Source organism: Aegilops tauschii, chromosome 7, assembly GCF_002575655.3.
Source record: "Aegilops tauschii subsp. strangulata cultivar AL8/78 chromosome 7, Aet v6.0, whole genome shotgun sequence".
NCBI lineage: Eukaryota > Viridiplantae > Streptophyta > Magnoliopsida > Poales > Poaceae > Aegilops > Aegilops tauschii.
The window spans coordinates 450,269,145-450,281,821 of record NC_053041.3 but is presented as its reverse complement, the minus strand read 5'-3'; the positions used below and the strand labels follow the sequence as shown (position 1 = coordinate 450,281,821).

The 12,677-nt window shown below is 47.2% G+C and overlaps 1 protein-coding gene across 26 annotated transcripts; it reads left to right on the top strand.

Annotated features, from left to right (window-relative positions):
* Positions 1-5,564: 5,564 nt before the first annotated feature.
* Positions 5,565-12,057, top strand: LOC109746404 (uncharacterized). 26 transcript variants are annotated; one of them, XM_073504415.1, is made up of 13 exons: positions 5,573-6,041; positions 6,143-6,232; positions 6,314-6,427; positions 6,953-7,253; positions 7,348-7,454; positions 8,062-8,153; positions 8,256-8,362; positions 8,982-9,144; positions 9,655-9,752; positions 10,079-10,150; positions 10,240-10,343; positions 10,435-10,537; positions 11,584-12,057. In XM_073504415.1, the coding sequence occupies exons 1-4, from the start codon at positions 5,950-5,952 to the stop codon at positions 7,011-7,013; spliced, it is 357 nt and encodes a 118-aa protein (XP_073360516.1). In that variant the 5' UTR covers positions 5,573-5,949; the 3' UTR covers positions 7,014-7,253; positions 7,348-7,454; positions 8,062-8,153; positions 8,256-8,362; positions 8,982-9,144; positions 9,655-9,752; positions 10,079-10,150; positions 10,240-10,343; positions 10,435-10,537; positions 11,584-12,057. The 26 variants fall into 25 exon arrangements, 20 of the variants coding, with proteins under 20 accessions (XP_073360521.1, XP_073360515.1, XP_073360516.1 ...); XM_073504414.1 differs by having other exon boundaries at positions 9,655-9,706; XM_073504416.1 differs by having other exon boundaries at positions 8,253-8,362.
* Positions 12,058-12,677: the final 620 nt, after the last annotated feature.

The window sequence follows — 12,677 nt, the reverse complement described above, 5'->3', positions numbered from 1 at the left end:
ACCGAGCTGAGACAAAGCAGGTGCTAGTTGATGAGGATGGGGCATCAGGCGCCACCTTCACCATAGGAGCTGGCCTCCCCCAGGACCAAGAGAAAGCGTTGGTCAGCTTCTTGCGCGCCAACAAGGATGTGTTCGCATGGGAGCCCAAGGATTTGGTCGGGGTTCCAAGGGGAATAAGCGAGCATCACCTGAAGGTATGTCCAAACGTGCACCCAGTGAAGCAGAAGGCCCATCGACAGTCCACCGAGAAGCACGCGTTCATTGTCCAAGAAACCTGCAAGCTACCTTCCAGCGGCTGATGCACATCGCCCTGGGCAGGCAACTTGGGAGAAATGCCGAGGCCTATGCTCATGACATAGTGGTGAAGTCTCGGGAGGCGAAGACCCTGATTGAGGATCTGGAGGAGACGTTTGCCAGCTTACGCAAGGTGGACCTGCGGCTCAATCCTGAGAAGCGCGTGTTCGGGGTACCCTCTGGCAAGCTGCTGGGTTTCCTAGTGTCGCACAGAGGAATCGAGGTCAATCCGAAGAAGGTCAAGGCAATAGAAGACATGAGGCCTCCGCAGACACTCAAGGAGATGCAGAAGCTGGCGGGCTGCGTGACCTCACTAGGGCGCTTCATCTCCAAGCTGGGGGAACGCGCCCTCCCATTCTTCAAGCTGATGAAAAAGAAGAGGCCATTCGAGTGGACCCCTGAAGCTGATGCGGCCTTTCAAGACCCCAAGACATACCTGACCAGCCCACCGGTGATGGTGGCGTTGCGCTCTCTCGAGCCACTGGTGCTCTATTTGGCCGCCACCCCTCATTCCGCGAGCGCCGCTCTGGTGGCGCTAAGAGAGGAGCGCACGATCAAGGTCCCTCAGCAGGGCGCTCGGTCACCAAGAAAAGCGCTGCAACCTCAGGGCGGTGCACCTGAGGCCTCGGCTGACTCTACGACCAACATCCCTCCCGAGGCTAAAACCGGCCCCTCAGCCGAGGGGCTCCTGAGGCTGACGCTCGCGAGGACGCACTAGGCGCGGTAGGAGACGGGACCCCCAAAGGCCCACATCCTCAAGAAACACAAGACCTCACCAACGCCTCCTCCCTCGTCGAGCACCCGGTCTACTTCGTTAGCACAATACTACGGGAGGCATGGGCGCACTACCCGGCCTATGCCTCAAAAGCTCTTACTTGCGCTCCTCGTCGCCTCCCGAAAGCTGCGCCACTACTTCCAAGGCAACCTCATCAAGGTCATTTCAGCCTACCCACTGGAGAGGGTGCTCCGGAGCCCTAATGCCGCTGGGCGGGTTGCGGAGTGGAACTTCGAGCTCGAGGCATTCCAACTCGAGTTCAGCACCACGAGAGTCATCAAAGGTGCGTCCCTCGCAGATTTCATGGCGGAATGGACTGACAGCCCTGACCGTGGGATATGCGAGGATCGCTCCCTCCTACCTGGAGACGAGGCGGCAGACTGATGGACCATGTACTTCGACGGCGCATTCGCACGACAAGGCGCCGGGGCTGGGGCTGTCCTCATCTCACCGGCCAAGGACAAACTCTACTATGATGTACATCTCAGTTTTCAGCAGGGCGAAAAGGCCTCCAACAACATCACAGAGTATGAAGGCTTGCTCGCCGGCCTCAGGGCCGCGGCGGCGCTGGGGGTGAAGCATCTCACCATCAAGGGCGATTCCCAGCTCCTCATCAACTTCTCCAACAAAGAGTACACACCCAAGGACGAGCACATGGAGGCATACCTGGAAGTGGTGCGCAAAATGGAGAAACGATTCCTGGGCTTGGAACTGCAACACGTGTTGCGAGGAACGAACAAGGAGGCGGACGGCACCGCCAAGAGAGCATCCCAGAGGCTCCCTCAGGAGCTAGGGGTGTTTGAGGAACGGCTCTTCAAGCCGTCTGTGGCTCCCCCCACCACAGCACCGGCACCACCTCAGGAGGACCTACCCCAAGCACCAGCAACCGGTGCCCCAGTATGCGGCCCTCCCACAGGGGCCCGCCCGCTCCTCGCGCTCGAGCCTTAGGAGGGGTGCTGGACTGTGGAGTTCAAGACGTACGTACTCCAGGGGACCCTGCCGAAGAAGGAGGAGGATGCTGAGCGTGTGGTTCGTCATGCCACTGTGTACTGCATCCGTGACGGTGAGTTGTACCGCAGGAGGCCCAATGATGTTTCTTTACGATGCATCTCTAGGGAGCAGGGGCTTGAGCTGCTGGCAGACATACATGGTGGGGACTGCAGACACCACTCTTCATCACTCACCCTCATGGGTAAGGAATTCCGCAGTGGCTTCTATTGGCCCACTGCACTCAACGACGCCACTGAGCTGGTGCGCTCCTGCGAAGTATGCCAGTTCCACACCAAGCAAATCCACCAGCCTGCACAAGGCCTCCAGACTATCCCGCTCACATGGCCGTTCGCGGCCTCAGGGCTGGACATCTTGGGGCCGTTTCCCCGAGCGCCAGGGGGCTACCGCTACCTTTACGTCGCCATCGACAAGTTCACCAAATTGGCGGAGGTAGAAGCCGTCCGCACCATCCCAGCTGGATCGGCCGTCAAATTCATCAAGGGCCTCGTGAGCCAGTTTGGGGTCCCTAACCGCATCATCACCGACAACGGCTCGCAGTTCACTAGCAACCTTTTCAAAACATACTGTGCTAACCTTGGAATGCAGATATGCTACGCCTCAGATGCACACCCCGGGAGCAACGGCCAGGCTGAGCGCGCTAATGCCAAAGTCTCGAGGGGCCACAAGGCAAGGACCTTTAACAAGAAGCTCGAGGCCTGCGGCAGGGGCTGGCTCGATGAGCTCCGGTCCATGCTGTGGTCCATCCGCACCAGCGCGACCAAGCCAATGGGAGAGACGCCATTCTTCCTCGTCTACGAAGCTGAAGAGGTTCTCCCACACGAGGTCAAGCATCGCTCCACGCGGGTCCTGGCGTTCGACGAGGCACGTTAGGACGCCACGCGGGTGACGGATCTCATGCTGGGGGAGGAATGCCGCCATCAAGCCTCGCTCCGAGCGGCAAGGTACCAGCACGCACTATGGTGGGACCACTGACGCAACATCCGCTCCAGAACGTTGGAGGTGGGCGACCTCGTCCTAAGGCGGGTGCTCTCCAGGGAGGGGATGCACAAGCTCTCTCCCATGTGGGAGGGCCCGTTTAGGACTGCTCGTGTCTCTAGGCCTGGCGCCGCGCGCCTGGAGACACAGGACAGGGTCCCCATCCAGAAAACCTGGAACATCCAGCACCTCTGGAAGTTCTACCCATGAAGCAAGGCTCCGGCCTGTGAAGGTCTCCGCTTGTGACACTCTCACGTAATAATGAGTGGGGCTGTACACGCCCCGGATTCTCCTGAGAGCCGCACTGGGGCCTCACGGGGGCTCCCTCCCACGTCCTAGTGGCAGCACTTAGCTTCGCGCTGGTGAGAAGACTAGACTAGGTGCTGGACGCGGCTGTTCATTTGCTTTCCAAAGTTTCTTGCAATCTTTTAGTAGTCTTTAATGGTTGGTGCTTTCGTGCTTTCGTTCACCAAGTTGATTTTTTCTCCTCTCGTTCCGTCCGTTCTTAGCCTAGGCCAGGAAGGTGTGGCAGTTGCCCGTCGCTCTTCCTCGCGCGCCTCGCACATGGGGGCTAGGCAGGTGTGCGCGCATGGGCCCGACCTCGCACGAGCACACCTCCCCGAACCCCGTTGCCCCGGTGCTTTGGCTTTATCCTCGCGAGGAGCCCTCGATCAAGCTCATGGGCACCAGCACCCCCTCATGTCCGTGCCCCTCGGGCAGCGTGATGTCGCTTGAAGTTACGTCGGTATTTCCCCAAAGAGGAAGGGATGATGCAACACAGCGGTGGTAGGTATTTCCCTCAGATATGAAACCAAGGTCATCGAACCAGTAGGAGAACCAAGCAACACAACGTAAACAGCCGCAGCACACAAATAACAACACCTCGCAACCTGTCGTGTTAAAGGGATTGTCAATCCCTTTGGGGGTACGGCGCCTCAAGATAGGCAAAGGACATGAGGTAAATTTGTAGATGGGATAAATAGATCGTGGAACAAATAAATTGCAGCAAGGTATTTTTGTATTTTTTTGGTTTAATAGATCTGAAAATAAATGCAAGGAAAAAGTAGATCGCAAGGAAAATATATGAGAAAGAAGACCCGGGGCCGCAGGTTTCACTAGTGGCTTCCCTCGAGAAAAATAACAAACGGTGGGTGAACTGTTGGGCAATTGATAGAACTTCAAATAATCATGACGATATTCAGGCAATGATCATTACATAGGCATCACGTCCAAGATTAATAGACTGACTCCTGCCTACATCTACTACTATTACTACACACATCGACCGCTATCCAGCATGCATCTAGTGTATTAAGTTAATGGAAAAACGGAGTAATGCAATAAGAACGATGACATGATGTAGACAAGATCTGTTTATCTCTTGCGGCAGATAAGGATCCCGTCTTTTTATCCTTAGTAGCAACGATACATACGTGTCGGTTCCGTTTCTGTCACTGGGATCAAGCACCGTAAGATCGAACCCACTACCGGGCACATCTTCTCATTGCAAGATAAATAGATCAAGTTGGCCAAACAAAACCCAAATATCAGAGAAGAAATATGAGGCTATAAGAGATCACGCATATAAGTGTCAAAGAACTCAAATAACTTTCATGGATATAAAAATATATAACTGATCATAAACTCGAAGTTCGTCAGATCCCAACAAACACACCGCCAAAAGCCTTACATCATATGGATATCCAAGAGACCATTGTATCGAAAATAAAGAGAGAGAGAGAGAGGAAGCCATCTAGCTACTAACTACGGATCCGAATGTCTACAAAGAACTACTCACGCATCATCGGAGAGGCACCAATGGAAGTGGTGAACCCCTCCGTGATGGTGTCTAGATTGGATCTGGTGGTTTTGGACTCTGCGGCGGCTGGATAAATATTTCGTCGACTCCCCTAGGGTTTCTGGAATATTGGGGTATTTATAGAGCAAAGAGTCGGTCCAGGGGGCACCCGAGGTGCGCACAACCCACTATGGCGCACCTGGGACTCGTGGCGCGCCCTGGTGGGTTGTCCCCTCCTCGGGACTTCCCCCAGGTGCAACCAGGGCCCAACTTCTTCCTTCTGGTTCATAAAAAATCATCGTAAATTGGCGTGGCATTTGGACTCCGTCTGATATTCATTTCCTGCGATGTAAAAAACATGCAGAAAACAACAACTGGCACTTGGCACTATGTCAATAGGTTAGTGCCAACAAATGATATAAAATGACTATATAATTGAACATATAAACCTTGGTAGCCTACCCGGCATTCTGGACCATCTGCGTCCGCCGATCCTTTTGGTTCGCACGATTCTGTACCCGATGTACTTTTTATAGTGTTGTCAAAACCTCAGCCGTTCCTTTTTCTTTACCTAGATGTTTCCCTTCTATCTGTATGACGGGTGGGCCTTATTTTTCATGAAGCCAGCAACGTAGTTTGTTTCATCTGCTTTCTGGGTGAGAGACCAGCGTCGGATCTGAGATCGATGGGTTCAGACCTGGTGAAAACGCTAGCCCACCGAACGCCCAATCCGTTCCCAAGAGGCCCGCGCCCCTTATTCCTTCGGCATCGCCCTCTTCCTCCCTCCTCCATTACGTTCGCCTTCTCTCCACCACACTTTCCCGCCCACCAGCAGCGAGGAGGAGGAGGTAGAGCCCACCACCAGCTCCTGCTCCATCTCGTCGCCTTGGCCAAGTCGAGTGGCGGAGGAGGCCAGTGGCACAGATTAGCGGATGGGGATGCGAAGAGGCGAGGAGTGGCTCAGGCAGCGAAGAAGAGGAGGAGACGGCGAGGAGTGAAGAGCCGGGAAGAGGAGGGCTTCGAAAGGGACCCTCGCCCCCCCAGCAGCCTGCAATGGTTCCGGCGCCGCAGGCGGCAGGCCTGGTTGTAGCGGAGCATGGCGGCAGTCCGGGCGGCGTGGTCGTGGTCAAGTGGAGAAGAACGGGTGGCAGCCGCAGCTGAATCCTCTGCCGCATCTGGCCTCTCCAGGTACGGACACATCTTCACCCCCTCCTGATTTGCCCTCTCCCCTCTGCTTTTCACTTATTTTTTCGATTTAACAACAGAATATCTCATCCCTGTTTGTGTAGATTTGTTTTTGTATCTACCTATAAGGTGTTCGATGAAAATCCAAGCTGCTGCAGTGGCAGATTACGCCGTCCCCTTTCATGCCAAGCCACGTTGATTGCTTCTCTTTTGGTCCCTTGTCATTTGCTTGCTCTATGATTCGTTGTTGTAAAAAAATTGCACTTTTTTTGTAGGTTGGGCTCTCCTGTTCTTTTTTGTTGGCTCGACCTACGCACTGGCAGCCTCCTACGTGAGGGATTCAACATGCCTCTATTTGAGAGAAAACATATGGAGAAGCGAATTTTCAGGTATGCTCTATGGTTTGGAGCAATGCCACTTTGGTTTGGTTCACATTTTCTTTATAGGTTGATGTTATCTGTTGAGTATATGAGGTTGCCGCTGCTCCATGTTAAGTACCAGCCAGAACTGCCATTGTATATTTATTAAGCTAGGAGGCTGCACTGGTCATGAAGTTAAATAGGCTTGCTACCACTTTATTTTGGTCAACATTTTTTGCGCTGAACACATTGTGTTTTGATTTATGAGGACGACTAAAACACATAGTTTTCCCTCAGGCTTATGGTCCACGAGAGTGGTTGGGTATTAACCTTTGGACAAATTTCTGGGTATGTTTAGTTTGGATGATATATATTGTGATTAAAGCATACTACTGCTTGCATAAACAACAACCTGGTGAAAGTATTGTTGGGTCACTTTTAGGCTTCCAGCTATTTTGATTTTATCATATACAACACTTTCAGATCAGTAAATACAATGACCTCCCTTTTACATTAAATAATCATGATTGTTCTCATACCATTTGGCATTTGCAGAGTATCTCAGGCACACAAGCTAAAGGTTCACCAAGTTCAGGGAAAGAAAAGTCCTCTTTGACAAAAGAAGTGGTATGGATAAGTTTCCCTAGACAGGTGGCGGTGGCAGTCAAGAGAAGAGTGGCGCTGTGAGTAACGGCCCTCGATCGTCTTCCTTGTGGAATCAAGTACGCGTCGTACATCGTGGCCCGTCGTGGGTGTTGGCGGGCGACCGGAGGCGGCTGCAGCAGGCCAGTGTCCGTGATCAAGACTGACACCGGGAAGGTTGCCGGTGTGTAGTATGATCCTCATCTCCTCGAATGTACGTTTTGGTAGCACGTCTCTGCATGAAAAAATTTCTAGCTTTCACAGTCCTACTCTAGTATACCATGCTTGATCATTCCTCTTCCATTCAGGTCTACAGTTGTGCACTCGATTCAAATGATTATTCTCCTTTGCCTCAGAACTACATGAGTGGTACAAAGGGTCGACCAAGATACAGAATTAAGCTATTCGATTTAAGGTATATTTCTATCGCTTCCTTCTATCCTTTTTGTTCATCTTCTCAGGTGTGTTGTTAGCTTTTCCTCAAGCTTTTTTTAATCTAGAACCTCAAATATAAGTATATGTTGCTGATTAGTGAGTAAATCAACCGACAATAGTTGGTATATATTTGTTGTAGGTTTGATGTCACCTATTCATTCTTTTTTTAAGATGCTCTGTTTTTACAATGCAGAATTTGTTTCTTCATAACTATATTACTGCTTACATTGCTGGCAAAGGAAACAAAAGAATTCCTTGAGGCTACTTGTGAAGCTCTATTGTTGATGCCAGATTTGTACGTTTGTTTAGTGTTATATCCATGTATAAATGCAGAATTCATTGAAGCTATATTTTATAACTGCATTACCAAAGTGCCTCTATAGATTTGATCCACAAAATAGTTCTAGATGCTCATATGATTTTCAGTGTCGTGTATGGTTGGTTTTTGTGCAGTTTTATTGATCTGCATACATTTTCAGCATTTATAGTGTTGTTATATCTCAATAAAATATGGATTGCATATAAATATATGCAAGATATAATCGGTAATTCTGGTACTGATCCATTGATCCTTTGTTACATTCCAGGAGTTAGGGTACCGGCGCCCAAATAAGTTTAGGAGCACTGCAAAATTCAAGTTGATGGCTGATTTGCCTTGTTGTTTTACAGTATGATAGTTGTAAGTATGTTCTAGAATGCAAGTGATGGGCTGCTGATTTCTGTTGTCCACTTCTCTTGATTTGTACTGACTTGTGTTGATTTCTATTGTATGCAATAGCAGCCTTCGTGCCATCAATAGATTCTGCTGGTTTCTACCTCTATGCTGCTTAAACCAATTAGCTCCTCAATTATACACCATGGTAGGCAACTTTGGTCCTCACTCTTCATGTACAACTCAAGTGACTAAACTCTTTTTCTGTTTTTCCCCCTCCCCAACTTAATGCAAGAGACCGTTCAGAAAAAACTTAATGCAGGAGAGTTCTCTTTTATTTACAGTGAGTCAGAGATTAAGTGATTCTTTCTGCCGCGGTCACTACAACAGATCATCTAAAAGAAGCTAACATTTTTTGATTCAACTTATTCCACTCATGGTGCCACGAACATGTTAGTGAATATTTGAGGTGACACTACGTGGTTGTTTCATGCATTGTCTACCAATTCTACAAACTTTAACCGTTGTTTCTCTGTACTAATTTGGACCATGTTCTTCAGTTTATGGTTTCTGAAATGTATGTACTCGGACATAGTAAGTGCAATCATGTATATCTACTCTTGCGTGTTTTTGTTAGATGTATTTTTCTAGGCGAGTCTTGTACAGTGAAGTATTTTCATTGGACATATAACACAATACTTCATTTTATACATTGCATTCGTGGTTCAATTCTTACTTGTGATAACTAGATGCTACTGTTTCACAAAATGTTGTGGTCCATAGCATCGCTGGTGATTTGGACTACAGAATAATCCTTATGGTCAGACTTGCCTTTTACAACTTCTATGTTTTTAGATGGGCAGAGTTCGCCATCTGTGCCGGGTTGTGAAGACGACTGGTGTCAACATCAAGGGAGTTGACAGCATGGGGAAAACAACAATACAGAAACATGGATGGGGATTGCAATAAACAGCATGCAGTTCTTCCAAAGGACTACGTGGATTTGCAGACAAGCAAGGTGACATTATGTATTTGTTAGTTGTAACTAATTAACTAAAATAGCAAATATTCTCTTCTCACTACAGCTTCATTCCACCACCCTTAGAATCCCTTGGTATGACTATTTATATAATCTCATATATCTATTAGGAGCCAGAAGACAACTACATGATGCATCTCTGTCTATGTACCTTTCCTTACCATTAGCTGGGTGATCAACGCAATCTATAGATGCATCTGTGTCTATGTAGCTTTTCTTAGCATAAACTGATTCTAATGACTTTATTTAAGCCTATGAGCCTACCATCAATGTAGTATATAGCATTATGTATGAACTATTTCCTTATGTTTAAATACTATCGGTATCCAAATATTCCAACTTGCATGGTTTGAAACCTTGGTTTGCTTTCGCCCTTTGCGCCATCGGCGCGGTGGCCACGTAGCGGCTCTGCTCGCCGGGAGGGCTTAATTATGTGGCTGATTCCATCCACCCCTCCTGTTCTCACTTATCATTCTCTTCTTGATGCAGGGTCGTGATGTGATCCACCCTGTCCAGAGGGTAATTTCTGCATGTGATTTGGGTAAGGATCTGGGTGCTCTTTGTTTGCTCACTATGTTTGTTCCTAGGTGAGCCTCTCTTTTTCCCATGCTCTTGACCAGCTTGATAAAATGCTTGTGTGGCTGGAAGCTATTTTCTGCCTTGGGTTATATTCCTTTTGGTTTTTTGACAAACATGTGAATTTCTCCCGAGTGAAAAAATGAAGGTGAAGAGGAGAGGAGGAATTACTTCATATGTTTAGGCAGCACGAGATTTCTAAAGTTAGTTTACAACTTATTAGCCAATTTTGGTTGTCTTGCAAAGTAAAAAAAGTTAAAGTAAATAATTTGCTTATTCGCTAAGTAAATCGATGTTCTGTTTGTCGGGTCCTTTAATCACTTTCTCGTGCATCCAGGTCGGCACCGTTGTTGTCATCGGGTAGAATGGCTGACTGGCCATGGGCAGGCTCGGAGCCCTCTGCGAGCAGGTAACTGAATTTTCTGACAAAGGAGCTTTCTAAACCTGTAAAAATCATTTCGACAGTTGCTGACCGATAAATATGTGGAACTGTTTCAGGTGAAGGAGCTTAATTTCCAGGGGTATGAGGTGATTCTGGTCACCTCCGGCACCGTCGGCATCGAGAGGCAGAGGCTCGAGTAACGAAAGCTCATCAACAGCAGGTTGCAGAGAGTTTTTTCTCACAACAGTTTGCTGACGGTCATTGCCTCTGGTCATCACTGCTTGTGTGCTGATAATTCTCCTTGCTTGCAGTTTCGTCGATCTGTAGAACCCACAGTTCGACCTGGATGGGAAGGCCCGCGCTGTCGTCGGCCAAAGTGGCCTCATAGCTATCTACAATACACTGTTTAGCCAGGTGGGTTTGCTAACTGCCGTTCTTTCTTTTGTTGTTTTGTTGTTGTTGTTGTTGTTGTTGTTGTTGTTGTATGGTCTTTCTTGCTCATCTCCAATCAAATGCTGTGGTCTTTCTTGCTCATCTCCAATCAAATGCTGCTGTTGTTGTTGTTGTTGTTGTTGTTGTTGTTGTTGTTGTTGTTGTTGTTTTGTTGTTTTGTTGTTGTTGTTGTATGGTCTTTCTTGCTCATCTCCAATCAAATGCTTGTGAGCTGAAAGCTTCTTGTTTGCTCCTGTTCAAGTTGTTCGTCGACTGCGTCGTTAGCCAGCAAGGTTAGATGTGCTCTCATTGCCACGCTTGATTGCTTCTTGCAGCATGTTCTTGTTTGCTTATGTTTACGCTGGTGATTTTCTTTCTGTTTGCTGCTTGGGCAAACATGTGTGTTCCCTGTTTTCGGCAGTACATGTTTGGGTTAGTGCTTATCAGCATCATGTGAACAAGTTGTTTGCCATGTTTCGCCGCAAAAAACCACATATCAATACTATGTCTGCACCATCAACAAATCATTCGCAATGCCAGGCCAATGGATGGTAAACTCCTTCCTTCCACTTCATTGAAAAAAAGAATTATCTTTACTTATGCCTCACAACTAAACTACTTACTTGACTAATCATCAGAAGTACAACTTGCAATATGCTTTTGATTCATCAAATTGACTTTATTGCGAAATATTGAAAAAACTGTATACACTGCTATTAGCACCAGCACAACAATTCTCATCAACTTGCTACATGTAACTTTAGAAACTAATATTCATATAGTCTGATAGACATGTTTTCTTCCTTCCTATATTTGTTCTCCTTCACTAGAGTACCATACATACAGAAACAATCAATTTACATCTTATACTCAACATAGGAAGGAATGTAGCAATGCTCCGCACCCTTCTTTTGCTTCCTCCCATTATTTACTGATAACTGTTCTCACTATCTATATTTATACATTCTCAGTGTAAGAGTGACAAGACACTCTCCAATCCATTCAATTAATTCCTTTTTTCTCACCAGTATTTTCAGGTCCACTACACTGAAAGCAAACTAAAAGATTACATTGACCCAGATTATGATACGCTCAAGGTCAGGCTTGCAAACAGTGATCTACACGCCAATTGTCACATCATGCTAGGAATCGACAAGAGAGTCACTATAACAACCAACTGGTCTGAGCTTCGCCGCCTTGCAAAAATCCATTAAGGAGACATTTGTGCCTTTCGTTTCAAGGTCACCACAAAGCAGTGTCTGGTTCTCATTGATGCATTGCCTATAGATGAACCATCAACAGCAACGGAAGTCGTATCTAAACATCATCTAACATTCTAAGGACTACTAATCAAGCTCTGTAATAGGATGAAACTTTCCTCTGTTTTTTGACGATGCTATCTGTTGCTTTTGAACAGCTACCACCTATGCTTTTACCTATATAACCTCTGCTGTTGTTCCTCGTCGATCTAGTAATATGCATAACGCCATCCTTATTTATAATTATCTGTTTTTACTACTTTTTGTTTCAAACATCGAGTACTCACCAGCAACAACAAATATGCTAAGAAAGGAAGAGGCATGCCCTACCTGGCAGCGTCCATCTTCCACTCAACGGATATAGCACTATCATTTCCAGGAGAAATAGTAATCATGAGACTGAGTTTTCCTATCACCACTCTTACAATACTTGGCTTGCTGCCGGCCTATCATCTAGTGCTTATAAATCATCCAAGATTCATAATAAAACAGCATGGAATAAAAAAAAATTATTGATATGTTGGAGACGTATCAGCATCCCCAAGCTTAACTCCTGCTCGTCCTCGAGTAGGTAAGTGATAAAAACAAATTTTTGATGTGGGTGTTGTTTATCATGTCATATCATATTCTTTCCTTTATAGCATGGACATTTGGACTTTTATGTGATTCAAAGCAATAGTCTAGTTTTGACATAATAATTTAGATACTCAAGCACATCAACAAGCAACCATGTCTTTCAATAAATCAATGCTAAAACAAGTTATCCCTAGCCCATCATGCTCAAACATTGATCCATTCATGAAACACACTCGAATATTAGCTGCACCCAATACTTAAGTACGATCATATTGTCCCCTAGTTGG

Bases quoted from the DNA above. Each gene is read 5' to 3' on its own strand.
- LOC109746404 (XM_073504417.1), top strand. From the start codon at position 5,950: ATGGCGGCAGTCCGGGCGGCGTGGTCGTGGTCAAGTGGAGAAGAACGG. The intron at 6,233-6,313 runs GTTGATTGCTTC...CTTTTTTTGTAG, and splicing joins CCCCTTTCATGCCAAGCCAC to GTTGGGCTCTCCTGTTCTTT. The intron at 6,428-6,952 runs GTATGCTCTATG...TGGCATTTGCAG, and splicing joins ATGGAGAAGCGAATTTTCAG to AGTATCTCAGGCACACAAGC.